The sequence below is a fragment of the Panthera uncia genome, chromosome E1 (assembly GCF_023721935.1).
Source record: "Panthera uncia isolate 11264 chromosome E1, Puncia_PCG_1.0, whole genome shotgun sequence".
In the NCBI taxonomy this organism is placed as follows: domain Eukaryota; kingdom Metazoa; phylum Chordata; class Mammalia; order Carnivora; family Felidae; genus Panthera; species Panthera uncia.
This window is the reverse complement of record NC_064814.1, coordinates 36,571,319-36,596,517: the sequence shown is the minus strand read 5'-3', so window position 1 is coordinate 36,596,517 and position 25,199 is coordinate 36,571,319. Positions and strand designations below refer to the sequence as shown.

Here is a 25,199-nt window from a genome sequence, read left to right as displayed (position 1 = left end):
AACCACTACACTTTCTGTCTGGATAGAAGAGAGAGGAGGAGCAATTGGGAACATGCCCAAAATGCAGAGCCCAGAGGGAGGAGGAAACTGGCTCCATGAGGAATCTGGAACCCAGGAGTAATAGGAAGTCTAGAAAGTCGCAGGGGGGCATGCTGGGTCCCAGGGATAAAAACACGGGTGAACTCTCTGGGCTTCCCCTTCCTCTTCTGCCCTGCAGGCAAGTACAATGTGACTCCGGCCAGGTGGTCACTGCCCTGCTTCAAGACCCTTCATTACCTTACCATCCAGCACAGGGCTAGGTCCAAATTCCTTACCCAGCAATCACCACCGCCTTTGAGACCTCACCTCAAGCCCCCTCTCTGCCTCCTCTCACCAAGCTGCCAGCCCCCTGGGCTCCCTTCTCAAAGCTCTGTACTTGCTCCCATCTTCTCTCATCTGTAGCCCTCCTCTCCCACAACCTCCTCTCACCCTGACGCCCCAAATCCATTTCTTTCAAGGCTCCTTCCTTGAAACTTGCCTCCTCTGACACCTCCACTGACTCCCCTAACTATTTGGGCCCCTCCCTGTGCCCTCCCTCCAGAACCCTGGCTTTTCACACAGCACATAATTAATGCTGCTGGGCCAGCTTCTCCCCCTTGGGCTGGGAGGGCCACCCAACTAGAGATCCCCATCTTCTATTCCAAATTTTGCCCTTCAGTAAGACAAGTCACTCCACCCCTCTCAGTCCCCAACTATCCCATCTGTAGAATTGACCTCACATGGAGCACCTGGGTGGCTCAGTCAGTTAAGCAACTGACTTCGGCTCAGGTCATGATCTCACAGTTTGTGGGTTTGAGCCCCGTGTCAGGCTCTGTACCAACAGCTCAGAGCCTGGAGCCTGCTTCAGATTCTGTGTCTCCCTCTCTCTCTGTTCCTCCCCTGCTCGTTCTCTGTCTCTCAAATAAACGTTAAGAAAAAAAAAAATTTTTTTTTTAAAGAATCAACCTCACAGAATTGTGAGGATTAAGTTTGAGGACGCAGGTAAAACTTAGAGCCCGTTGTCTGGCACAAAGGATGCACTCCACAAATGCTAGCTATGATGAATGACACTGTGGCCAGTGGGTTTAGAAAAAATATATAGGTGATTCTGCCTGCATGCAGCCCCTGCAAATGCTGGCATCTCCCGGTGTGGAGAAGACAGGGGAGCAGTGGGTTGAGGGAAGTGGAGGTCATTCACTGGCAGGAGATACGCTGTGCTCTGCGGCCAGCCTGGTGTGCCCTTCTTGCACTGCTGCGGTGAAGGGCGAGAGTGACCACCCTGCACTCCGTCCTCCAGCGGGACGGCACAAGGTGCAGGGCACACAGGTGCGCCCGCCCTGCAGCGGACTGTGGCGTGGGAAGGGTCAGAGGGGGACCTAGAGGGAGCAGCTGGGGTGGACGCGGGGTCGGGGGCAGGGCGGGAATTGGAGTGAAGGAAGCAAAAGGCTCTAGGGCCTCTCTGGCGCCTTCCTCCCACCCCTCCAGGGGAGAAATAAAAACCTGCCAGGGGGAGTCGGGAGGGGGTGCAAGTCTAGAGGCGCAGGGTTCAAGAATTCGTCCTGGGCCGCGCGAGCGAATCTGTCAGGCTCAGGGACCCAGCGGAACGCCAGCCCGAACCCCCCCCACCCCCCTCCCCGCGGCCTCGCGCTCCCCTCCGCCTCCCTCCAGCCGGCGCGAGCGGGCGGCGCGCTCCGGAGGGAGAGCTGGGCTGGAGGTTTCCTGCCCCCTCGGCGCCCGCACCTGCCCTCCGCGCCCGCCGCTGAGCCCGCGCTGACTGGGCAGCCGGGGGCGCCCCCACCCCTCTCCCCCCGGGCCGGGGAGCCGGGGGGCAGCGCCGGAGCCCGGGGGGAGCGCGGCCCCGCCGGCCGGCCGGCCAGGGCCGGGGGCAGCTAGGACGGCCCCGGGTAAGCGGCGGGAGGAGGGGAGGCGGGCGGTGCAGGGCCGGGGGCGGGTGGGAGCGGGGCGGCCGGGCCCGGGGGCCGGGACGAGGAGGGTGGAGGGGGACGGCGGGCTGGCGGGGAAGCGGCGCGGGGCGGCCACGTGAGAGCGGGAGCTGGGGGGGTGGGGGTTGCCTGCCTGCAAGGTGCTGGAGGCGGAGAGCAGGCAGGGCTCCGGCATCCCCCCCAGACTCCCACCAATCAGGTCATGGGGAGCCCAGCATCCTCTGCCGCCCCCACCCGCCCACTCCCACATGAACGTGTGGGGACAGACAGCGGGCAGACGTGTGACTCTGCCCATGGGACCGCAAAGCCAGGGCCGCCAGTCTAGGGCAGGACTCCTGTGTCCAGGCCTAGGGGAGGGGACAAGAACCAGGCTTTGGCCCCTGTGTGTGTCCCCGGTCTCTTGCCGGGGCGCTGTCTGCAGACTCACTGCGGAGCGCAGGCCTTGGGGAGGGAGCCCTTAGGGAGCTGGGCCCTGATGCTCCGGACAGCCCTCTTCAGTCCCCACCCAACTAGGGATGTTGGGTTAATAGGCACTTAGACCCAGGACCCCCGCCTGAGAAGAGGGAGGGGACACTAGTCACCTCTGAGTCAGGGACAGGGCCACACTTGGGCCTGGTGAGTTCCAGGAGGGTGACCCCAGCCTAGGGGCCTCTCTTGCATCCCCTCCCTGGCTCCAGCACTATGCCCCGTTTATTTCCCAGCAATTCTCCAGAAAGGGTTGATTTCTGTGCAGGGAGCGTGGCGTCCGGGAGAATCTGCAGGTAGGACACATCCTAGATACCTCTAAGTTGCCACACCCAGAGAGAGGTCAGGGATTCTTCTTGCATTCTTTGTCCTCTCTGCCTCCCCCAGTATGCCCCCCTCCTCACCTGCTTGTGCTGGTTATGTAATTAACCCAGCTGAGGCTCTCTGCCAAGCTCACAGTGTCCAGGGATGCCTGAGGGGCCCAGGGCCTGGAGGGATTTGGGGGGAGGAGGGACTGGTACGTACCCCAGTGGGAAGCCCATAGAAGTAGATAAACACCTGTTGGGGAAAGGACACCACATGGGACAGAAAGGAGATCAGGGTCCTCGTTTGGTTGATAGCTCAGCTGGCTGTATGCTTTTCACTTCCCTGAGTCTCTGGTTTTTGGTTTTGGTTTTACCTTCAATAAAACAGGGAGAAGAGTCTCTCTCCCTCCCTCTCTTTCTCATACACACACACACCATACAACATGTATGTGAACAACAGCGCAACAGTGGATAGTGACCCATCCTGGGGTTGCTAGGAGGTCCCACTGAGATCTTAGTAAACCTCAGGTGAATGAAGGACCCCCGTACATAACCGTGGCCGCTGTTAGTTGAACACCTGCTGTTCCTGGCACTGGGTTTTACTTTCATGACCTCACAACACCCTATGAAGTTTCTTGCCCATGGACACATTTTAGGTGGCAGAGCTGGGAACCAAACCTTGGTGGGTCTCACCCCAAATCCTGCCTTCTGTTTACTGTCTGTACACATACCCAATAGATTGGATTTTCTGAGCCAGGCCAGACTGAGGGACATTCAGCTGTGAACTGCGCATATATGGAAAGAACATATATCCACAGAGAGGACATGCACATAACCTGAAAAGCATGGCCTTGTCGGAATCCAGCAAATCCGTCTGCCCTGGGCCCACATAGTAGGCACTGGTGTCACCCTCCCGTGAACAGTCCCTGGACAGGAGGTCTCAGGCGTGGACCAGCCTCCCTGGTCACCATCCCCAACAGAAGGAGAAGGCATCTGGTTAGGTTTGCTTGGATTATCCCAGAAGTAGGGCCTGTTAACCCCACTTTATATGTGTGCAGACTGGGCAGGTGATTTGCCCTCTGACCACAGCTAGGAAACATCATAGCCGGGGTTTACCCCTAAGCTCCGAAGTCACCGAAACTGAGCATAGCAAGGTCCAACCCTGTAGCAGTCCTTTCCTGGGCACCTGCTATGTGCCAGGCCCTCTGAGTTTGGGAGGATGCCAGAGAATGAGACATAGCCCTTGGCCTGTAGGCATTGACCAGCTAGAAGCACTAAACTTGGAGGAGGTCGGAGGTATTGCAGCTTTGTGGAGGGGAGGCTGTTGCTGTCAGCTGTGTGCCCTTGGGCATGCTTCTCGCTCCCTCTTGAGTCTTCTGGAAAGGGGGATGGTTACCCATCCCTGAGGGCTACTGTTTTGACTATGGATAACCATGTGGCTGTGCTAACACTAAGTGTTCAACAAGTAGTGTGCTCCAGAGCCAGAGCAGTCATCTGGGCCAGAGTTCCCAACAGGATGTAAAATGTCCTGCCCAACAAAGGACTCTCTCCACAAAATGCTGTGAATGTCTCTGATGAGACATGCTCGGCCTTGGCTCATCCTGGGCTCTATGGGAAAGTGGAGATTGGAGCAAGTCTAGGGTGCGTCCCACTCTGCTCTGCAGCCTGGCCTGGCTGGGGGGGTCGGAAGTGGCCACATGTCTGATCATAACACAAGAAAGAGTGATTCCCACCGGTGGGCGGGTGGCAGGAAAAAAAATGGAGAAGGGAGGGTGGAGAGGCTCTGGGTAGATGGAGCTAGGTGTTCTGGGAAAGGAAAGGCTTTCTGAGAGGCAGTAACAGCTTCAGCCAAGTTCCTGGGCTGGGGAAGTACAGGCCAGGTCCAGGGAAAAGCGGGCCCACCAAGCCCACCTCTTGTCCCCACAGTCCAGGTGGAGGCCGCAGAGGGCCCGGGGCAAAACAGGGGCAGCAATGGTGGGTCCTGACGGTGGCTGAGCCCCCAGCCCCTGGAATATGCAGCCCGGGGGAGCCCCAGGCAGCGGCGAGGACGCGGTGGCGGAGCGGGGCGGGAGGCATGGTCTCCACCTACCGGGTGGCCGTGCTGGGGGCGCGAGGCGTGGGCAAAAGTGCCATCGTGCGCCAGTTCCTGTACAACGAGTTCAGCGAGGTCTGCGTGCCCACCACCGCCCGCCGCCTCTACCTGCCTGCTGTTGTCATGAACGGCCACGTGCACGACCTCCAGATCCTCGACTTCCCACCCATCAGCACCTTCCCTGTCAACACACTGCAGGTAGGAGGGCCGGCTGGTGTGGCCAGCCAGGGAGTGGGGGGGGGGTGGGGGAGGAGCTGGACTCCTGCCTTTTCCAGGCTCTGGCCCTGTCCCCATCCTTCAGGCTCTGAGGGCTCCATGCAGCACCACAGGCTACCCTGTCTCGAGCCATCACGTGTGTGCGGCTTTATTCAGTGCATCTTTAATGAGTGTATAATGTGTGGTGGGCACCAGGGCAGACTGGCGGGCAAAACAGATGTGCAGTTTGCTCTCCAGGAACTAACTCACCGTCGGGTGAGAAGGCAAACCGGCAATTATTACATAGTACAGTAAATGCCGTGGTCGGCATCAGCTCAGTGAGATTGGGCAGGTAAAGGGCAGTGGAGAGAAAGGCAGGAACACTAGATGCTATTAATACTCTGGGTTGTGCCCATCGTGGCCTCAGACCCTTGTCATCTAGGACAGCGGAAGAAAAAGCCAGGGCCTGGGAAAGGTATGTTCTCTGAGACTGGAGGCCCCAACCGGTCCTTTGCCTACAGGCGTTCCTTAAGTGATGCCCCGCCCCCTGGACTCAGGACTGGCTCACTGGGCACCCTTCCTGCAGGGGGTGGATTCAGATGCCCCCAGTGTCCTGGCTTATAGTGCCCCTTTCCCCAGCCTGCAGGGACCAGGCCCCCCTTCCATCTCTCTACCTCTGGCTTGAGAGGGGATAGGGTGCGAGTGGAGGCTTAGCTCTAAGACATATCTGCTCACCGAAGGAAGCCCCTGACAGAGCGTTCAGAAGTTTCTCTGGAAGGAGAGGTAGGGGCCACAGCTTGGCCAGTTGTGACCACAAATACAGCAATCTCTGGGGCAGGGTCTAGGTCTCAGCACTGTCTCAGCAACTCCGGGCAGGAGGACCTTGGCCCAAGCCCAAGGGTACCTGTCTGTCCCACCCCAGGTGTGGGGGATTAACACCAAAGACAAAAACCTGATCCACACATGGGCCTCTTGGAAAAAGTGAGATCAGGGCAGCGCATCTGGGGTCAGGGCCTTCTGGTTCTCCTCCACGGTGGACTTGAACAGCGGCCCAAGTGGATACTCAGATCTTGTGCCAGTTTTGCACATTGAGCGGCTTATTTTTTCACATTTTGTTGTAGATTTAATTTTAATTTAATATCGACTTTGGAATGGGTAGGACATAGTTTAAAAGTCCAAACTTTGTGGAGTGCCTGACCGGGTCAGTCAGTTGCGTATCCAACTCTTGATTTCGGCTCAGGTCATGATCCCAAGGTGATGGGATCAAGCCCTGCATCGGACTCCATGCTCAGCCTGGAGCCTGCTTAAGATTCTCTCTCTCTTTCCCTCTGGCTCTCTTACCTGCTCATGCCCTCTCTCTCTTAAAAAAAAAAAAAAAAAAAAAAAAAAGTCCAAACTTTTTTTTTAAAAAGTTCAAACTGTAAAAAGGTACATACAGAGAAATCTCAATCTCGCCCCTGCCTTCTTCACCCTGATTCTTGCCCCACTCTCTATGGCCATTGTCAATTGGTTTTTTACTCCCACTTCCAGTGTTTCTATAGATAAATAAGAAAATGTATTCTTATTCCTTTCTTACAGAAAAAAAAAAAAATTGCTCTACACCTTGTCTTTTTGCTTTACGTTTTAACCTGGAGATCTTCCCCGAGTGTTAGTACCTGAATGTCAGTAGCATGGCCACACTGTGCCCTATCAGAGAGATGTACAATGGAGTCCCCTCTTGTTGGACAAGTGGGTTGTTTCTAGTCTTTTGCTGTCTTAAGCAATGCCACACAAATAGCCTTGTTCGTAGTCTCTCTGCACACAGGGAGGTGTTTCTGTGGAAACGAGCCCCCAAAATGGCATTGCCAGGTCAAAGGATGAATGCAGCTATATTTGGAAGGTATTGCCAGATTTCCCTCCCCTTCTAGAAAGTTGCACATTTTGTGTTGCGAGGACTGTACGCGAATGCTAGTTTCCCTAAAGCCTTGCCATCAGGATGTATTGTCCACCTTCTGGAGTTTTGACAGTCTAATGGATGAGATGAGATATTCTCAGAATAGTTTTTATTTGCATCTCTGGTTGTGACCAAAGTTGAGCATCTTTTCATATGTGTAAGGGCTTTTGTGTTTCTTTTTTGACAACTAGTAATGCCTTTGTCCATCTTTCTGTTGGATTGTTGGCCTCTTTCTTCCTGATTGATCCTGAGTTTTAGACTCTCCAGGCTATCCAGGCTTCACACAAGAAAGGGACCCTGAGCAGAGAAATATAGAGAAAGGACCCTGCATGCCCAGAGGCCAATGTAAAATCCCAGTGGCCACTGTCTGAAAAGAAAAGAGAAATACATTCTTCCCCAATGACAGATGAGATCCAGCCCAGAAGAGAGTGGCATTTTCTGAGCCTCAGTCGTTCCTTCTGTAGTCCCTCTCCTCCTATCAGAGGAGGAAGCTGAGGTTAGAGCAACAAATGCATGGTCAGCAGCCAGGTGTCCTTAGAACTGGACTCAGTTTTCAGTGCTCTTTCTTTGTTGACACAGCCTCAAGATGATTTCTTACAGTCTGGAACCCCGCACAGAGCTAGCTGGAAGGAAAGGTCAGTTTTCTTGCTCCCTCCCTTCAATCAGGAGTGAAGGCACAACCCAGACAATCAGGAGACTTCCTCTTCTCCCTTTTAGGCGCCCCCCCTCCCCAGAGCAGTGGGCGGGAGGGCAGGCTGGAGGCCCTCTGGAAGAGGCAGCGTGTTGGGGGAGAGGTGGGCTATCACTCTCAAAGGCCGGCAGCTGTTCCCTCTCCCCAGCGAAGGGCTGGAAGAAGGTGGGAGCCTCTCTGCCCGTCTCCCCGTCCCTCCTATTTCCCGCTGATATCCAACCCTTGCATGAGATGAGGGAGGAGCTGTGTGCACATGGGGGTCCCAGGCTCCCAGAGGGCACCGTGTCCAGCTGAGTGCAGTCTTCCCTGGCCTGAGAAGCCAGCTCCTGTTTCCCTGTGGTTTTAGATTTGTCCTCAGCATCTTCCCCCTGCACCAGAGTTAAAACTCAGCACAAAGAAAAGATGCCACATCATCTCCCTGGGGAAATCCACTGCAGCAGCTTCTAAGCCTTTGAGTTGGGAAGTGCTTTTCTGGAGCTGGACTTAACTCTCTACCCCTGCCTCTTTTCTTCCTGCTCTGAGGTGGAGAACCAGCTGTAGTCCTGCAAGCCTGGCCCCTGCCCCAGCACAGCTCATAAGCTGGCACCACGGGGACATGTCTGCACCTCCTCCGAGTCTTTTGCCAGGGCCCTCAAGGCAGAAGACCCTGGGTCTCTTTGTCCTCGGAGGCCTCCCCTCCCCCAGCTTCAGGGACCCCCTTCTTGTTCACACACCAGCTGCCTTCAACTGCTCTTGCATTTGCCATCTGCTGGAAGGTCAATCAGCTCATTAGTCTCCTAAGGAACCTTCCCTTTAGTACACTGAGCCTTTCCAGGAGCCTACTCCTCTTGAGCTGCGGCCCCTCCTTGAGAATTTGCGACAAGCATTCAGGATGCTCTGAGTCCCCGGAGCCGCCTTTGGGCCCTGCTCCACATCAGCCCCCACTGTGCGTCCAGTCTCAGTCTTTTTCTCCTCGATCCTGAGGGCAGCGTGGAGCACACAGAAAGGACATCGGGTAGCAATCCAAGGGCAGTGTTATAGGCGGCAGTTGCATTGATTCCAGCATGGAACAGGTAGGGTTCAAGACTGCAGAGAGCTCACCAGTCTAGGCAGTGCAAGTAAAGAGCCTGCTGAGAGCCAACACAGCTGGGAGGCACTCAGCAGGGAGGAGAAGGAGGCGTGTAAAAATGTGGAAGACCTGGCTAGGGCCCTCTCAAGAGCTCACAACAGAAGCAGGGAACTGGGGATGGAAACAGCTCTAACCAAGGTATAACTAAAGGATTCTCAGAACACAGATGTTCTGGGTGCTCGGTCAGTTAAGCGTCTGACTCTTAACTTCGGCTCATGTCAAAATCTCACGGTTTGTGAGTTCGAGCCCCCCATTGGGCTCTGCACTGGTGCCATGGAGCCTGCTTGGGATTCTCCCTCACTGTCCCTCCCCTGCCCATTATAAATAAATAAATAAATAAACATTAAATAAAAATAAATAAATAAACATTAAAAAAAAGAGGAAGAAGAAGAACACAGGAGATGAAAGGCATAGTCTTCTGCTTGCAGGAAGGCTTCCTGGAGGAAGAGGAAGCATTTAAGCTGAGCCCTGGAAGATGCAGGATTTCACAGGATCCATCAACTAGCTCAGAGGGCTGGGCTCTTAGGGGCATTTAGTAAATGTACTGGAACAAAGGTCCGAATGGACGGATGGATGGATGGACAGGTTGGGCGATAAAAATGGGACAAGGCTGATCTCAGCTCCAGATGTGCACAGGACAGTGAGGGCATTAGCTCTGGAGGTCAGATAGTGTGACCTTCCCTATCCTGGCTTGGAGGTGGGGGAACCCCAATACTGAGCTTGTACATTTTCCTGGGCCAGGCTTCCTGTGATGGGTGGGTGTGGAAGGTTTGGGGTGCAGTGGCAGGTGAGAGTGCTGTCGGGTGTTTGGCTAGAGGTGGCTGGGGGCAAGGGGAGGTCTCCGAGTGGCTCTGACCTTGGCACTGGCTGGGGGTGTTGCAGGAGTGGGCAGATGCCTGTTGCAGGGGACTCCGGAGCGTCCATGCCTACATCCTGGTCTACGACATCTGCTGCTTTGACAGCTTTGAGTACGTCAAGACCATCCGCCAGCAGATCCTAGAGACGAGGTGAGGGCTGGGATACCAATGCTGGCTACTTCCTGTTTAAGGGTGCAACAGTGGGGTGCGCGCAGAGTTGCTAGATGAAATATCCTCTGGTTCCCGCACATTCTCCCTCTCTCTCTCTCTCTCTCTCTCTCTCTCTCACACACACACACACACACACACACACAAACACACACACACACACACACACACACATACACACACACACACTATGTTATGTCCCCATTTCTAATAACTCACTTTGGGATTCTTACCATGGGGTGGCTAGTCTAGTGCAGTGCTTAAGAGCAGGGGCTCTGGGGAGGAAAAAAAAGTGTCAGGGTCACTCTTCTGCATGACTTTAAGCCACTTAACAGGTTAGACTCTAGTTCCTCATCTGGAAAATGGGGATAACAATAGTACCTACCTTTCAGATCAGTTCTGATTGGACAATATAAGGTATCCCGAGGGCTTAGCGCTGCAGGCGGAACACAAGTATGGTAGTAGCAGTATTGACCAGGCACAGCCTGCCCTTCTCGAAGTCCAGTGGTTGTGAGACCGGACTGTGGAGTTCTGAGATTCCCCCCTCACCCCCGCAGGGTGATCGGCACCTCGGAGACGCCCATTATCATCGTGGGCAACAAGCGGGACCTGCAGCGCGGGCGCGTGATCCCGCGCTGGAACGTGTCACACCTGGTGCGCAAGACCTGGAAGTGCGGCTACGTGGAGTGCTCGGCCAAGTACAACTGGCACATCCTGCTGCTCTTCAGCGAGCTGCTCAAGAGCGTCGGCTGCGCCCGCTGCAAACACGTGCACGCCGCCCTGCGCTTCCAGGGCGCGCTGCGCCGCAACCGCTGCGCCATCATGTGACAACGCGCCCGCCCGCAGCCGCATCCCGGCGGGCGGGGACCTCCCCGGGGACTGCCGGGCTCGGGCGCGGAGGGGCGGGGTAGGACTCTGACGGTCCGGGCCTGCGACGGTCCCGCAGCCGCGCGCCTCCCGGTGAGGAGCGGAGGACGAGAGAGCCTCCGGTAACTGCCCAGTCCAAGCCCTCTCCTGGGCCAGCCGTCTTCCTGGGCCCGCTGCCCTTAGTGCTGGAGTTAGCGCAGTGCCCGGCCAGGCCCCCAAGGGGCGCCTCAGCCTTTTGGGATTGGCGGTGAGCGCGGGGGGTGGGGGTGGGGAGGTGCTGCCTTGGCCGGGGCCCCCACCGGTCTTCTCCAGAGAGTGTGTCTGTCATTGCCCTGCGTCGTCTACTCCTGTGTCTGTCTGCCCAAGCGTCTGTTGGTCCTTAGCTGTCTTATCCACCCTCCGGTCCACCTTCCCGCCCCCGGCTCCGTTCACAGGGCTCTCACTTCGTTCACCCCCTTGTCGCAGATCCTGGCAGCTTCTCTGTGAGGCCAGCCTTTGGACCGTCAGCACCACGGGCACAGGGCAGAGAGATGCGGGTGGCCCAAGGACCATAGTCAGGGTCCGAGGGTTGAGGTCAAGGGTCAGTCAGGGGGAGAAGGCTGAGTTCTCCCCCTTCCAGGGAGATCTCCCCGCCCAGCAGCCCCCAGAGACACAACAACCTACCTTCCAGCCTTAACTCGATGGTCCATCCCTGCCGGGTGCCCCTCATCCCCTTCCTGACCCCAAAGCCAGATCACCTCCTGGGTTAAAACTTTTTGTTTTCCTTGACAGTGTGGAGAGGGAATCCCCCAAAAGATAAATTTATTTCCATGATGCCAGATTCCAGCCCTCTCTTCCCCCTTGCGTTGGGTGGTCTGCAAGATTGGAGGATGTTGGGTTTGGGGGGCTGGTGGTGGGCAAGGTGGTGCCCTGGGAGGCGGAGGGATTAGGTTGTGCTAGTGAAGACTCTTATCTCCCCATCCCACTCCAATCTGACTGCCCCAGACCCTACCTACCTTGAATCTCAGATTTCTCTGATAAATCTGGGGAGGGGCAGAGCCAGGATAAGAATTATGGAGACCCCTGTCCTTGGGGGAGATATGCCCACATACCCACCCCTAGATGGAGGCCCTCAGGATCTGATGCCCCCTTGTCCCAACACCAGTTGGCCCTATGACCTGACTCACTCCACCCCATTTTCTCCGGCCACCTGGCCGGTTTCTACCTCTCGTCACCGGAGCTGATCACTGTCAGTTTTGTACCGATTTAGAAATAACAAAATCCATTGAAGATACTAGGAGCAGCCTGAGGGATTACTGGGGTACTCGGAGGGTGGGACCAATGGCGTGTGTCCCCTGCCCCCAGCTGAGTGCTCCTTGAGGCTGAGCCCTGAGCCCTGGTGTGGTGAGAAGATAGGAAGGTCACTTGTTAGAAGACGGGCAGATAGAACAACCCAGCCTCGATGTAGCCAAGCTGCAGCATCTAGACCAGAAAAATCAGGTAGCCCAGAGTGGTGATGGAATGGAGTCTGGGGGAGGGGTCATGGGTGGGGAATTTATCCAGATCTAGTGTGAGAGGGAATCTGATTCTCCCTTCTACTTCCCCAGCTGATTCTCCCTCCAACCATGGAGTGTATCCGCAGCCCTGCAGTGACTGCCCTGACCTGGGGCAGTCCCATATTCCTGGGTTCTAGTCCCTGCTCTGCTCCATGACTTTGGGCAAGTGACCCGCTCTCTCTGAGCCTCCCTCTGAAACAGAGGAGGTGGCTCCCCTTCCCCACACCTTGGGAGTGGCTGGGAGGGTAAGGAAGAGGGCCTGCCCCCTTTTATCCCCTGCATCCCTGCCCCCTGGTTCACCAGGGGGCTGGGGTGAGGGATGGCAGCATCTCACCTGCCCCATCACTGTCACCCCTAGCTGAGGCACCTGAGGTGGGTGTGGGGAACCCAGGCCTCTGGCTACCCCTTGTGGGAGCCATTGGAATGTATTGCCTGGCCAACCCCCCTCACCCCCTCCACTGCACCCCAGGTATTTGATTTTGATTCCCTGCACTCCCATTCTGAGTCTCTGTCCCCACCCACCCAGGGTTTCCCACCACAGGGTCTGGAAGTTTGTGTGTGTGTGATGCCCATTGCGCTGTGATTGGAAGTCAGATTAAAAATCAGGGAGTGTTTTCCCTCGTTTCTGTACAATGTGTTGGCTCAGTTCCTGCCCTGAGAGGGAAAGGGTTCCCTACAGGGCCTGCCTGCTGAGATCTGCTGTGGAAGGACCACCAGGGTGATGAGGTGGCTCTGAATCCCAGAGCCTGGAGCAACCAGGAGAATTAAGAGGAAGAGTTTGGGACTCATCTTCTCTCCCTAGCCCCCTAGCCCTCCAACTGATCAAAACCATCCTGAGGGAAAGCGAAAGGTCTCACCCTCCGCCCCACTCTTGGGAAAACTTTCATAACTGGACTCAATCCCAGCTCCTGCTGTTGTGTCTTTGTTCCCACTTGTGACCAAGCTTCAGCAGCCCTTTTGTGGCTGTGAATGGGATAAGAACAATCTCAACCATCCCTCTTGACTGAGTGATCTCAGTTCCCAAACCCCAGAGCAAAGTTTTGAAGTCCTGAAGTGCTCTGTCCCTGTCCATGGTGCTGCCACACAAGCAGCTTCCTGGAGAGATTGGCTGTCTGGCTAGGTTGACTGAACCTCAAGAGAGGAAGCGTCTCTCACCCCCAGTTCCCTGCGCCTCATCCCCTTCCACTCCAGTGGGTAACACTTGAAGCTTTACCTTCCTGCACCACCACAATGCTAGAGTGGGGGAGTCAAGAAGCTGGGGGCTCAGGAACAGACCCACAAATGTTTAATAACTTATAAGAGTTGTGGAAATGGTAGGCATGGCCAGAGGCCAGGAGTTTGGGGAGCTGTTCTGGGGGAAGGCAAGAAGACATTGGGTGGCCCCAGTGCCCCTGGAGTTGGAGTGGTCCCTTTGGTCAACAAGCAGACTGAGTCTATATTTGTCTTCTGACCCCACCCATATCCTCACCCCCCCACCCCCGCGACAAAGGCCTTGGATAGAGGTGAGGGACCTAACTTTCTGTTCAAAACTGGGGTCCAGCAGCTACATGGCATCCTTTTACTTCCCTTCTTCCCCAGAACCACAGCTTCAGGTCTGAGAAGGCCCTTCCTCAGACCCAGGACTCCTCCTCAGGTTGGAGTGGGTCTTGATCAATCTGCTGGAGACCCCCACCCTCCAAAGCCTGGAGGCTGCTCTTCAGTGGAGCAGCTGGTTCTTTCCACTTCTTTTCTTCTTCCTCCTCCCCTGCTGAGGCGCCATCCACTGGGTGGGACTCCACTCCCTTGCTGCCCAGCACTGCTCTCACCAGCCTGCCTCTGGGGAGTGCCCTGGCTGAACCCAGGTGGAGGTAGGCCAGTGGCTTCGGGATGCGTGAAGGCTGCTTCTCGGGCCTGTGGTCTCTCCGGGGCCGGATCCTGGGCCTCAGCTTCAGCTTGTAGATGGATGGAACTCTCTGGGGCTTTCGGAGTGTTCTCTTGGCCTTGCCCAGACATACCTTGGTTTTGTCAGAATTGGGGTCTGAGGGTGAAGGTGAGGGGGCTTCCAGGCTGGCAGACACAGTAGGAGCTGAGCAGTCCTGCCCTCCTTGAGCTGGGACCTTCTTCACTCTGGTGACCTTGGCACTCAGGCTTGCCTTTACCTTTGGCTCACTCTTAAGGGCTCCCAGTTTCCCTTTAGGGCTTCCTGGGCCTGTGGTAGCAGCTAGTTTAGGGCAACCTGTAGGGGCTGCCTTCCAGGCTCCCAGGTCCACTTTAAGGAGGGCTGGGGGACCCTGAGCCAGTTCTTGGATGACTTTGTCATAAGGACCCCCAGGCTCAGGCCATCGCCCACATGGGCTGGGGACATAGACTCCACTTCGAGGGATGACCCCAGACCCTGTGCCCTGGGGGCAGGCAACTCCCACCTCTAGCAGCTTCATGTTGGTCAAAAGCTCTTCCTCGAGCGTGTGGTACATGGCCTGATCCTTGGTCCCACCCAGGAGCAGGGGAGGATATCGCCCCTCCCACTCGTGTGGGCCCAAGCCCCGAGGCTCCCCAGCCTTTGCTGTCACCTGGATGTCCAGCTTCTGGTCCCCTTGCTTCACATCCACAAAGGAGTCCTCATGTCTCCACCCAGCCGGGTCGCCAGTGACAGCCCTTACTGGGATGGATCCGCTCCCCAATTCTGTCATGGTACCTACACTTGCAGGACCTGGAAAGCTACTTCCTGGAGTTGGGGGGCGGGCAGGGGACAATCGGACAGGGATCTTGGTGGGCCCTTTAACAGGGGTTGGAGAGCGGACAGCTGCTGGCTCCCTGAGCTGGGCAGAAGCACCCTCAGCCTCACCCCTGGGTGGTGGCTTGAGGTTCATGGGCTTGGCTGGGCTGGAGGAATGAGGCAGTGGAGATGGTCCTCTCACTGGTGTCCTTTTGGCTGTGGCTTCAGGGGCTCGGAATCTCTGGGAGGTGGGGGCTCTGGCATGAGTTCCCTGGCTGTCTATCCCGTCATGAACCCAAGATGTGGGAGTCCTTCCTCTGGGGTGTTCAGGGGAGTATCTCTCCTCCTTTTTCCCTGAGGAGGTGCCCTGTGGGTCTTGGCTCCGATGGGGGGATGAGGATTGGGGGCCAGGTGGGCTGTCCTGAGTTGGCAGCTGCCTCCGAGATGGGGTAGGTGACCTCTCCTGGCACCTGAAAGGGAGAATCACAAGGTTGACAGGATCATCTAGTCCATTCCCCTGGCTCTGGGAAGGGAGGACCTTTCCCCAGCCAGAACACCAAGGGGACCAGACTTCATGTTGAATGACACCGATGCTCTCTCCCTCTGTGCCTGCCCTAGTCTTCCTTATGACTTATTCTCCCTCATTCCCTGTGTGGCAGATAGAAAGAAGCCTGGTTTGGACCCCAAATTACTTCAGGTCCCACAACTAAAGGTCACCAGTCTTGGGGGAGGGAGTGTCTATCTATTCTACTGTGAAATGGCAGAAGGACCTTGAGAAATCTGTTCCCTTTATGGGCCTCAGCTTCATCTGTGAAATGGGAGAGCATATGAAAAAGCTACATGATTCCAATGGTGCCAACTGGATGCCTTTTTGGTTCTGAACACCTGGGATAAGGACACTGCCAGGACACTGCTTCCCTTATCTTGGGGTGGGGTGGCCCCCTGAGAATATGGACTCCGTAGGGGAAAGAGAACCTACTCTGTCCTTCTCCCTTGTACCTCAAGAATGATGCTGTCTCTCTGGGGACTCCCGCCTCTGCTCCTCTTTTACTGTGGGCTCTAGGGGAGGAGGAAGTGAGGGCCCTCAGCTTTCGGCCTGAAGAGGTATATGTCTTCCAGTCCACGGGGGGCAGCGGGCTCTGGGAACGGCTGATAGTCATCGTAGGTTGAGGCAGCGAGGGCCCATCCTGCACCTTCACTTCATGCTGCACCGGTGGGACAGGGGGCTTCTGGAAACTGCCCGTCTTGTGTGCTACCAACACAGGCCCCCAGAGAGAGGAGAGGAAGAAGGGGTTAAATTCCTGCTGATGGAGCCCGCTGTTCTCCTTCCCCAACTGTCCTACCTCCCCCCCGCCCACAACCCACATTAGAGACAGTGGGACCTACAGTACCAGTGCCGGTGCCAGAGCTTCCTTTTAGGGGTTCAGGGGATGAAATCCGGTCAGAAGGCCCAGCTGGGGGACTTGTTTAAAGCTGCATTTGTATTGCAAGTTCAAATATTTTACTTAGATTACATGTTTATATGGGGTAGCTTGAGGTGCTAATAGAAATTATGGAAGGACTGAAGACCCCTCCGAGTCATACTCGGTGCTTTGGAGGCTGACCCACGCTCTGCCTAGAGGCACCCTGACCAAATGCTGATTCTGTGTGTTTGGCGTCATCTTGTGGATATAATTGGTATTGCAATTTGGCTGCCCAGCTTCCTTCCCATGTCTGAAGGCATCCCACCAGTATCTTTATCTTTTTCTTCTTTCTTCTTCTTCTCCTCCTCCTTCTTCTTCTCCTTCTCCTCCTTCTCCTTTCCTTCTCTCTTTCTTCTTTCTTCCTCTCCTTCCTCTTTTCTCTTTCTTTCTTCTTCTTTTTCTCTTTCTCCTCCTTCTCCTTCTTCCACCAGTACCTTCTATAGGATCTTCCTTTCTCCATCCCCTGCATACTTCCTGGCCCTGGAGATCAGACCTACCTCCCACCGCTGCTCCCGGCCTCCCGACCCAGAGCCACAGAGACTCTCAGAGGACTCACAGAGGGAGGTGCACCGGCAGGGGTCATGTTTGTCCAGATAATGGCCGAGTGTGTCCCAGCCGCCCCCCACACGCACCATCACATGGTTCCGGAGGATCTGTAGAGGACAAGGATGAGGTTGAGGACGGGATGGAGGGTTTTCCCTTTTCCTGGAGCGGCCCACAGTTTTCCAGCATACACTCCCATGCATGTACATATGCACACGCAGGTACTCCGCACAGGTGTGTATTTTGCAGCCTGCCTCTCCACAACTAGCATTGGATAACGTGTTGTTAAGGGTGGTGACCAGGCTGACAAAGAGTTGCCCCACAGCTGGACAAGGGATCTCCCAAGCACTGGGCAGCCTGGCCCCAGAACACTCTCCTCTCCCCCTTCACCTGCACATGCCTATGTCAGAAACGTAGCCCTGGCTTTGCTCTATAGTGTGTGTGTGTCGAGGAATCCCTGGGAATCCCGGTCTTACCCCATTCTGGGGCAAGTCACAGTCTCTCCAGGCTTCCATTTTTCAACTCAGTTTTCAACTGAGGAACACAATCCCTTGTCCTTACCTACTTCACAGAGCTATTGGCCCAGGGTCTGGGTGAGGGCCCCAGGGAGCTGGCTCTGCCCCCAGGCATGGCCCGTGATCAAGGAAAGGGCGTGCATACCTATGAGCTGCTGGCCAAGCCTCTGGGTACGATCTGTTTCTGGTAAGGCATTGCCAGGTATGAGGGTGTGGGTATGGGAGGTACGTTTCAGACCTGTACTACTGCTCACTCCGCAGAATGTACCAAGCCAGGCATGTGAAGGGTGGACTATGGGGCCCATGCACTGAACACAAACTTGGGGTTCTCAGGCCCCCTGCTCTGACAAGGCATGTGGATGGAGTGGAGGCAAAGGAAATTCAGCAGTACCCTTCACACTGCACTTCTGCCTGGACACCCCTCTGCACTCAGCTAAGGTGGAGCAGACGGGGACAGGGTTCTGGCTGTCGTAATGGGAAGAGGGGATAGGATTGCCAACTCTGCCAACAATCTTCTGGAATTCTGCAAGGGAGAGAAAGAAAGCCCTAAGGCCTGATAAGTTGGAGTGAATGATGAGTTCCTGTCCTTGCCCTCAGTCCTGGGTATGTTCCCATGAAAGGAAACTCTATTCTGCGGATCCTGGGGGACACCCCCACCCCTGTCCCAGACTTACCCGGATGAAGATGAGAGTGTTGGAGTCCCCCACGCGGTACTTCCCCTCAGACACCTTGACCATGGAGAACTGAACTGGGCACGTGCAGTGGCTGACGAGGCTCTGTACCTGTGGGTAGTGACGATGGGCTCAGCCCTCCCTCTGCACAGGTGCCCAAGCTCCCTACTCCCCACCCTGGGTCAAGCCCCGGGAGAGGGAGCTGGTCTGTCCCCAGAGCCAGCACCTTGGCTTCTGCTGAGGTCAGGGCTAGGGGCTGAGAAGCAAGTGCAGAAGACTTTTAATGACCCAGTGAAAACAAGACCTATAGTCCAGTCACCTATAGTCCAGTGGTCTGTGGGTCAGCTGACAGAGGCAGTGGAATGTAATGGTGAAGAAGATGGACATTGGAATTTGACAGGCTTCAGCTGGAGTCCTGTCTCCACCGCACCATAGGCCTTGGGCAAGTTAAGGAGCCTCCCTGAGCTTGATTCCTGGATAGCAGAAATGGGTTCATCCCAGTAAGAGCTAGCTCCTATGAAGCGCCCCTCTGTGCCGGACACTGTTCCCAGCACTTCATACGCACTGGCTCATTTAATATTCAGCAGTCATATAAGGTAGGTACTATTACACCTCCACGCTACAGAATTGAGGCACAGAGAGGTTAAATAATTTGCCCCAAGTCACACAGCCGGGGAGCAGTGGAACTAAGATTTGAACCAAGGTGTCAGAAACGGTGCCAGGGGCTGGGTTCTTAAAAGCCGTCCCGCAGAGACTCAGAGAGGTCTAGAGCGCGGGATTGTAATAAAAACGTAATAAGCGATTTAGCTGCTACTATATGCGATGAGGATTGAGGCTCAGAGTGGAACAGGACTTAAAGCCGCGGTGTGAATTCAGACAGGGTGGGGGCTGGAGCTCGAGAAGGGCGTGGGTCGGATCCCGCAGGCAGGGCTGGGGGAGGGGGCGTGGCAGAGGGAGGCGGGGCCTGGAGGGCGTGCCCCAGCCCCTCACCATCTGGTCCAGGTTTCGGAAGTGGCAGGGCCGACGCGCAGGGGGCTCGGGCGGCGGGGGGTCCGGCGGGGGCAGGGCCAGCTCCTGCCGCAGCTCCTCGTCGATCTCCTCCTCCAGCCGCACCAGGGTCGGCGCCGCCACACCGAAGCGCCAGGCTCGGCGGCCCAGCTCCAGCAAGCACAGCACCACGTTCTTCACGTTCTTGCGTAGCACCAGGTCCTCGGTCTCGAACATCACCACCTCTGGCAAGCGGAGGTGGGGGAAGGGGGCAGGCAGCTGGGAGAGCCCTGGGGCCATCCCTGGCCCCGGGTGGAGGCCCGAGGGGGTGACTCGGATGGCAGGATCTTGGAGTCAGGCCAGCCCCCTAGGAGGGGTCTGAGCAGAATTGCACAGGCACTGAGTGCAGACTAGGTGGCCCGTCTCACAAGAGAGGCTGGGGTGGGAAGGAGGTGACACAGCCAAGCCAGGAGCCCGGAGCCCAGCTGTGGGTTAACTCCACCTTGCCCTTCTTCCTATTCAGTTTGACAAAATGGGTAGGAGCAAGGAGCACTTCTGCTTCCCACCCACGCAGCCCACCTCCAATATCCAGCAGACATCTGGAACTCAACCTTCAGCCCACATCTAACCAGGCAGGGCTGAGTGCAGGCTCTGGAGCCTGACTGTCAGGGTTGGCGTCCCAATTCTCCCACCCAGCAGCTGTGTATCCTTGGGCTAGAACCTGAGCCTCAGTCTCCTCCTCTGTCAGATGGGGTGTAGACTATACCATGGGGTTGTTGTAAAGACAGTTGTTAAGTGTCTGCAGACGAAATCTGGCTACATGGGAAGTGCTCAGTGAGACACTAGCTTTTCTCAGCCCTCTAATCCTGAGCCGCCCTGCCTTGCCACCAGCCAGCAGCTGGCCTGACTCTTCCCTCTGTCTCACCCCACTCTGCCTTTGACCTGGAGGATGGCCCAATATCCAGCTTCATCCCACTGCCGGATCCAAGGCCTAGGAGATGAGGGATCCTGGCAGGTTACTCCTCTGCAACTCACAAGCCTCAGCACGACTGCCTCTCCCTAATGTCCACTTGCCTGCCCCCCTTGTCCTCCCCCACCCCCACCCCAGCCCTGTGCCCTTACCCACACTGGCTTCTGCCAGTCATCCGAACACAGCATCTCTGTGCCTATACCCCTGCGGTCCCCTGCCCAGAATTCCCTTTCCTCCAAACTTCTATTTGTTCCCCAAGACTCAGTTCAAATCTGTCTCCTCTGAGTGGCCTTTCTTGGCCCCCACTTTCCACCTCATCAGGTAGCTGTTTCCTCTCCTGGTTCCCCAACACACACACCTCTATCTTGGGCTTTTATCACATTAGACTGTAATCTGTGTATCTATGCATCTATCTCTCTAGACCATGAGCTCTTTGGACACTGAGTCTTAGTCTTCTTGGTCCTTTGTGCTGGGCACAAAGATAGGGACTAACTATATATTTGTTGAATGGATGAATCATTCAACACATTTATTTTTTGAAGATTTACTATGAGATGGGGAAACTGAGGCACGAGAAGGGATGAGCTGGCCCAAATGAGGAAAGAGGACCCTGGCTCCTGACTCCAGCTGCAGCCCGAGCCTCAGAGAGTAGGTGGATGCCTGGCAAGATAAGGTCTGGGGAGAGGGTGCAGGGTGGTTACCTTGGATGCCCATCTCCTTTCGACACCAATGGATGAAGTTGGAGACATTGTCCCGGGCCTGGAAGGTGCCCGGCTGGGCAGCCCCGTTGCAGGAAACCCCAGCCCGAGGCAGGGGCATCCTTTGGGCTCGAGCAGGTGCCTCAGCCAGGAAGGCCAGGGCAGCCTCCGTGATGGCGTTGGCGTGCCGGCACAGCACCAGGCCTGTCTCCAGGACCTGCAGGAAGTTGGCCGCGTCGATGTCCAGCCCATAGAGATCCCGAAGCCACTCGGCCAGGTCCTCCTTCATGGCTTCCAGGTAGTGCTCGCTGGACTTAAAGGGCCGGATGCTACGCACTGGTGGCCCAACAGTCCCAGGCCTCCTCCCACGTCCCCTAGGCTTGGACATGGTTGGACCCTCAACAGGGAGGAGGTGGGTGCCTCCTCTCTGCCGCTGTTGTGCCTTCACTACTACCTGCTGGGTCGTGGCTGACCCTGACTCAGGGGTTCCCCGTCTACCCTCCAAGAGCCCAGAACTTCTGGCTCTGCTACTTGCTGCTGGCTTCAGCCTGGTCCCCCGCCCCCCCCACATTCCTCAGTCCCTGCTGGAACTTTCCCTACTTGGTGGCCCTGCCGGGACCTCACTCTTGGGCTGCCCAGTTCTCTCAGAGTTTGCCACCTCCCGGGACAGGTGGAGGTGAGGACACTGCTCTCTCCCCCCAGGACTAGACAGGTCCACTGGCTGCCTCCCACCCCCCAGTGGCTGGCGGAGCCCGGCTGTCCGGCTGTCCGCCTCTCCACTCTGCTTTCCCCTCCTCTCCTTGGAGACAGCGGCTGCTACAAACACTCCTTGTTAACCCTTCCTGGCAGCCAGCCGAGGACTGCCCTGCAGAGCCCGCCCTGGGATCCAATGGAGCAGGGAGGAGAGGCTGGGGCGGGCTTCTCTCCCTTGTTGGAAGCATGGGGGATTCTGGGAATTGTGGGAGAAAAGCAGGGCCAGGGGTTGCTGAGGCCCTCGGTGTTAGTGAGCACTGTAAGGTGGGGATGAAAGAGACAGTGATAGGGGCTAAAGACAGGACTCAGCCCTGGCCCCTTTCCTTTATCCTCCTGGGACCTTCATATGCTACCTAACCTCTCTGTGCCTTAGTTTCCTCTACTGTAAAATGGGAATGTCTACCTCTGTTGGGTGTTGTGAGGAGTAAAGGAATTATGTAGGTGGAAAGTTTCAGGACACACACACACACAGGACTGGGTGGGTCCCAGCTCTCGCTGATTCTCCCAGCAGCCCCGTCTATGCCCGGTGATCTCCACTTTCTCTAAGAACCTGCTCCATCCTCCCCTCCCACCACTGATTCCGCTAGAGCAGGTTGGAGCTGTCAACCAGAGTACCTCACCCTGGCCACAGCAGCACATCCCTTCAATAAATATCAAGTACCTCCTATGTGTCAGGCACTATTATAGGCCTGAAGACAGAGCAGTAAATGAGGTGCCTGACCTCATGGAGGCTACATACATGTTAGTGGGGATGGATGACAGGTGACAAATAAATCAAGAGTAAGTCCGATGGTGATAAATACCAGGGAGAAAAATCAAGCACTAAGGGAGATGGAGCAGTGGGTGGAATTTTATGGGAGGTGGTCAAGGGAGGGCCTCACTGACATGATGTTCAAAGGGTAAGAGGCTCCAATCTCTTAAATATAAAATATTGTTATATATTTAATATGTATAATATATATTTTTAAAAATATATTATAAATCTTGTTATATATACATATATGGGAATATATGTATGTATGTATGTATATACATGTATATACATGTGTATATATATTATATATTATATATATATATATATTCCCACTTGGGTAACCCTTACATACCACCTTATTGGATATTTCTTCTTGTAACTTACCTTTATTGCTCAACTAAAATGAACATGGAATCTCCGTGTTATACCTGGTCATTACAAGTTAATGTGCTATATGTGCCATTAATTTACATATTAAAATCTTAAAAAGTACAAAAATTATAGCTTTACTTTGGACACTCAAACTCATCTTGTTCTCAAGATTTCTGGGAATGGCAGGAAATAATGCTTGCCAATAAAATGTAGCTCCTTCTCTTCCGGTTTCAAGCAGTTTCTTCTGGATAGAGATCCAATTTTGAGTTCACACATCAGTGCAGTTTCTCCCCTTTCAAGGGGTCTTCCCAGCTTGGCATCTGAGTCCAGGAGGGATGCTTATGTCCCTGGTGGAGTGGGATTACCTGTCTGTTCTCATGCTTTCCCTGCTGACTCTATTACTACTCTGTGTTCAATTTCCAGTGGGGTTTTATGCTGGTATTGTTTGTTTTGACAATCCCGCTTTTTATGGAGGTCCCACGAAACCCAGAATATCCCTGAGAAAGTGAATGAACACCCTAAGGATGACAAAGGACCTCTGGGCAAGTTGAAGTGGGTGAGGCAGGATGAGGTGAATGACCAGACATGAGGGACACCCTGTCATGGTTGTTCGTGGGATGCTCCCAAAAAGCCACGGCACAGACTCAGTGGTTTGGATGTGCCTGGCCAGGGACATTAAATCTTAGGTAGTGACTCAAGAAGGTTGTTCATGGCGCCAGTGACCAGAGGTGTCCCCCGCAGTGGCTTCTGAACTGTATTATTCCTGTGGTGTGCTCTCAGCTGTGCTCGCCCTCACCAGCCTTCTATAGTTCCTGTCCGATTGCCAAATTGGCCATTCTATGAGCTCCCGCTGCTCTGTCTCTTTAAATTAGCCAGAGTAGGGGTGTCTGGGTGGCTCAGTCAGGTGAGCGGTTAAGTGTCTGACTTTGGCTAGAGTTATGATCTCCCAGTTCGTGGGTTCAAGCTCCCTGTCGGGCTCTGTGCTGACAGCTCAGGGCCTCGAGCCTTCTTTGGATTCTGTGTCTCCCTCTCTCTCTGCCCCTCCCCCACTCATGCTCTGTCTCTCTCTCTCTCTCTCAAAAAATAAACATTAAAAATAAATATATAAATTAGCCAGAGTGAGCTTTTGAATTTTGCAATGAGGAATCCTCGTGGCTCTAAGCTCTTTTGGGAAATGTAAGGAGAACAGGTTTGTTGGGAGACAGTTCTCCATGGGTCTTCTGCATTTCTGCCTGTCTCACAAGTAGAGGCACGGACTTTTCAAGGATGTTTATATAGTGAACAACCTTTGGAAGATAGTGACCATGTCTCTCTCTGGAGCAGAGAGCAGGTTTGCTTGCTGCCCATTAGAAAAGACTTGTGTTCCAGGGCCCCTGGGAGGCTCAGTTGGTTAAGCGTCTGACTCTTGATTTCAGCTCAGGTCATGAACTCTTGGTTGTGAGACTGAGCCCCGTGTCAGGCTCCTGTGGAGCCTACTTAAGATTCTCTGTCTCCCTCTGCCCCTTTCTCCCTCAAAAAAAGTTAATAAAAAGATTTGTGTTCCTAAGCTCAGAGTTTCTCTTGTAATGCAAGCCAGTGCACGTGCAGGCATTCACTGACACCCATCCCTGTGGCACCCATGTCAGCAAGAGGTGCTGACACACATATGCTGATGTTGCTGTGCCATGAGGAATCAAGTCCTTGTCTCTGACCCAGGAGCCTCATGTTTTTGGGCATACCCATGACACTCGGGCAAGTTAACTCGTTAGCATTTGAGAGCAAAACTTCAGACCCTCCACAGTTCTTGACAGAATTGTCCCCATGTGACTAGGACATTCCTGGGAGCCGTTCTGTTCTCGTTGTACTCCGTCCCACCCACCTGCCTCCACCAAACTGGGAGATGCCTGAGGGAGTGACCCCATTCTCCTCCACCCTCAGACTTGAAGGGAAACGAAATCATTCTTCCCCGTCAGACTGAGGCTCTCCAGAGCTGGGTTTGCATCCTCTGACCCCTCTGCATACTCCTGTCTCTGCCAACACATGCCGCTGTGAAGGCCAGGAAAACTCATTTCCAGGCTCCATGATTTTGTCCCCTCCCCCAGCTCCAGTTCTCACACACACCTACACCACATTCTGGAGCTACACCCAGCTCTTGCCTGGGTCCTGCTTCCTACTGGACTTGGAGGCGTGTCCTCTGCTTCTTGGAGCTAAGGCAATGAGCTGGAAGTAAGTTGAGGGGGGAGCCAGAGTGAGGAAGGATAGAGATAAGACAGAAAAGGGAGGAGAGAACATAATGATACAAATAAACTTAATGCTTTGAATGGTTTCTGTAGGCCAGGTAAAGTCTGGTAATGTGTGACTATCTCTGATTTACAGATGAAGAGGCTGAGGGTCAGAGACAACATGCTGAAGGTCAGATCTTACGCTTATGTGGTTGAGCTGGGATTTGAACCCAGCCTGCAGCGGGCCAAAGCCACTCCTTTCTCTCTTATAATGCCTTGCCAAGAGGGGAAGGTAGGGGACGCCAAGGTTTAAGTGTTCTTGGAGGCTCTAGAAAAGGCAGCTATTCCTTGGTGGGACCCTTTGGGCAGGTAAAATTCTAGCCCCACCCCCTGTGATCCA

At 55.0% G+C, this 25,199-nt stretch overlaps 2 protein-coding genes across 2 annotated transcripts; one reads left to right on the top strand and one right to left on the bottom strand.

The window, feature by feature from the left end:
• Positions 1-2,327: 2,327 nt before the first annotated feature.
• Positions 2,328-11,460, top strand: RASL10B (RAS like family 10 member B). The gene is made up of 3 exons (XM_049636599.1): positions 2,328-5,021; positions 9,633-9,757; positions 10,333-11,460. Exons 1-3 carry the CDS (start codon positions 4,806-4,808, stop codon positions 10,601-10,603), a joined length of 612 nt encoding a protein of 203 aa, XP_049492556.1. The 5' UTR covers positions 2,328-4,805; the 3' UTR covers positions 10,604-11,460.
• A 1,997-nt stretch (positions 11,461-13,457) lies between these two features.
• On the bottom strand, positions 13,458-21,293 carry GAS2L2 (growth arrest specific 2 like 2). The gene is made up of 6 exons (XM_049636602.1): positions 20,723-21,293; positions 19,055-19,296; positions 18,068-18,175; positions 16,892-16,988; positions 15,872-16,124; positions 13,458-15,342 (listed from the first exon to the last, which is right to left on the bottom strand). Exons 1-6 carry the CDS (start codon positions 21,288-21,290, stop codon positions 13,788-13,790), a joined length of 2,823 nt encoding a protein of 940 aa, XP_049492559.1. The 5' UTR covers positions 21,291-21,293; the 3' UTR covers positions 13,458-13,787.
• Between the last annotated feature and the right edge of the window lie 3,906 nt (positions 21,294-25,199).

Excerpts from the sequence above, each read along its gene's own strand:
- RASL10B (XM_049636599.1), top strand. The coding sequence starts at position 4,806 with ATGGTCTCCACCTACCGGGTGGCCGTGCTGGGGGCGCGAGGCGTGGGC. Across the intron at positions 5,022-9,632 it reads TCCCTGTCAACACACTGCAG|GAGTGGGCAGATGCCTGTTG; the intron begins GTAGGAGGGCCG and ends GGGGTGTTGCAG. Across the intron at positions 9,758-10,332 it reads CAGCAGATCCTAGAGACGAG|GGTGATCGGCACCTCGGAGA; the intron begins GTGAGGGCTGGG and ends TCACCCCCGCAG.
- GAS2L2 (XM_049636602.1), bottom strand. The coding sequence starts at position 21,290 with ATGTGGGGGGGGCGGGGGACCAGGCTGAAGCCAGCAGCAAGTAGCAGA. Across the intron at positions 19,297-20,722 it reads AAAGGAGATGGGCATCCAAG|AGGTGGTGATGTTCGAGACC; the intron begins GTAACCACCCTG and ends TCCGCTTGCCAG. Across the intron at positions 15,343-15,871 it reads GAGACAGCATCATTCTTGAG|GTGCCAGGAGAGGTCACCTA; the intron begins GTACAAGGGAGA and ends TCTCCCTTTCAG.